Raw genomic sequence first — 1698 nt, 5'->3', positions numbered from 1 at the left:
AATAAGGAAGTCATGCCTACTGGGTATGTACATATGGGGGAGAAGGGACCTGAGATACAGCTATGTTCTGAAGGACCATAGATACAAACTTTTATTATTGTTACTCTAACTCTCCTTGACTGTACTCAGTTCTAGGAAGGAGGCTGGAGCTGTGGCTCAGTGGTAGAGGGTTTGTCTAGCATGAACAAAGAACTTGATTACATTACCAGCACCACTGGATGAATGAATAAATTAATGAATGAATAGTAGTAAATAGCAAACTATTTTAAAAGCCCAATTTTCTGTTCTTCATAAGAGATGCATCTAAAATGTTAAGCTATAATAGGAAAAAGTAAAGAGCCAATAACTCTCCACTAAAATTTATTATTATTATTATTATTATTATTATTATTATTATTATTATTATATGATTCTAAGAACTCCATCCTTGCTGTCTTCTTAGGAGATCAAAGGACATGAGAAATGGCACCGCAATCACAGAGTTCATCCTCCTAGGCTTCCCAGACATCCAAGGCTTACAAGCCCTTCTCTTCATAGTGATCTTTCTTATCTACATATTAACCCTTTCAGGCAATGGACTCATTATTTTCATTGTCTGGGTTGAGCCCAGGCTTCAAACTCCAATGTACTTCTTCCTCTGCAACTTAGCCTTCCTAGAGATCTGGTATACCACCACTGTCATCCCCAAACTCCTGGAAACCTTTGTGGTACCAAAAACAGTCATCTGCACCGCCTGCTGCCTGCTGCAGGCTTTCTTCCACTTCTTCCTGGGCACCACTGAGTTCTTGATTCTAGGCACCATGTCCTTTGACCGCTACCTGGCCATCTGCAAGCCCCTCCGTTACCCCACCATTATGACCAGCAATCTCTGCATGCAGCTGGCCCTCAGTTCCTGGCTAGCGGGCTTCACCATCGTCTTCTGTCAGACAATGCTGCTTGTACAGTTGCCGTTCTGCGGCAACAATGTTATCAACCATTTCTACTGCGACGTGGGTCCCATCCTGAAAGCTGCTTGTGCGGATACCAGCATTTTGGAAATACTGGGTCTCCTGGCAACCATCCTTGTGATCCCAGGATCACTCCTCTTTACTGTCATTTCTTACATCTACATCTTATCCACCATCCTACGGATTCCTTCAGCCACTGGCCGCCAAAAGGCTTTCTCTACCTGTGCCTCTCACCTGACGGTTGTCTCTCTGCTCTACGGAGCTGTCTTGTTCATGTACCTGAGACCCACAGCACACTCCTCCTTTAAGATTAATAAGGTGGTGTCCGTGCTAAATACCATCCTTACCCCCCTTCTTAACCCCTTTATTTACACCATTAGAAACAAGGAGGTGAAAGGGGCCCTAGGAAAAGCCATGACTTGTCCAAAAGCTCATCTTGCAAAGTGAAACCTGCAATACATCAAGAGAAGCCTAATGCAGACTTTAATACAAGGACTGACAGAGAGGCAAACTTGTAGAAAAGTCTGATAAAACCTCCCTCTATGTACCAGATGCTTTAGTACAGTGTTATCCCGAGACAGAGATATGATGGTTAGGATCTCCATTAAATTATGTAAACTGAACCTATATTTGTTATATATAAATGAACTGGGATTTCTTCTTAAAGGGAACAAGTCACCTAATTTTTCATTTAAAAAAAAAAAAAAGTCTTCTGATTTCCTAAGATGCATGAGGCAGAACTCAGGACTTT

The 1698-nt window shown here is 42.2% G+C and overlaps 1 protein-coding gene across 1 annotated transcript; it reads left to right on the top strand.

The window, feature by feature from the left end:
- Nucleotides 1–423: 423 nt before the first annotated feature.
- On the top strand, nucleotides 424–1422 carry LOC114691282 (olfactory receptor 6X1). The gene has a single exon (XM_028866544.1). It carries the CDS (start codon nucleotides 456–458, stop codon nucleotides 1392–1394), a length of 939 nt encoding a protein of 312 aa, XP_028722377.1. The 5' UTR covers nucleotides 424–455; the 3' UTR covers nucleotides 1395–1422.
- The last annotated feature ends 276 nt before the right edge of the window (nucleotides 1423–1698 follow it).

Source organism: Peromyscus leucopus, chromosome 7 (assembly GCF_004664715.2).
Source record: "Peromyscus leucopus breed LL Stock chromosome 7, UCI_PerLeu_2.1, whole genome shotgun sequence".
Classification (NCBI taxonomy): domain Eukaryota; kingdom Metazoa; phylum Chordata; class Mammalia; order Rodentia; family Cricetidae; genus Peromyscus; species Peromyscus leucopus.
Note: the sequence above shows the minus strand (reverse complement) of the source record. Positions and strands in the feature narration are given on the sequence as shown.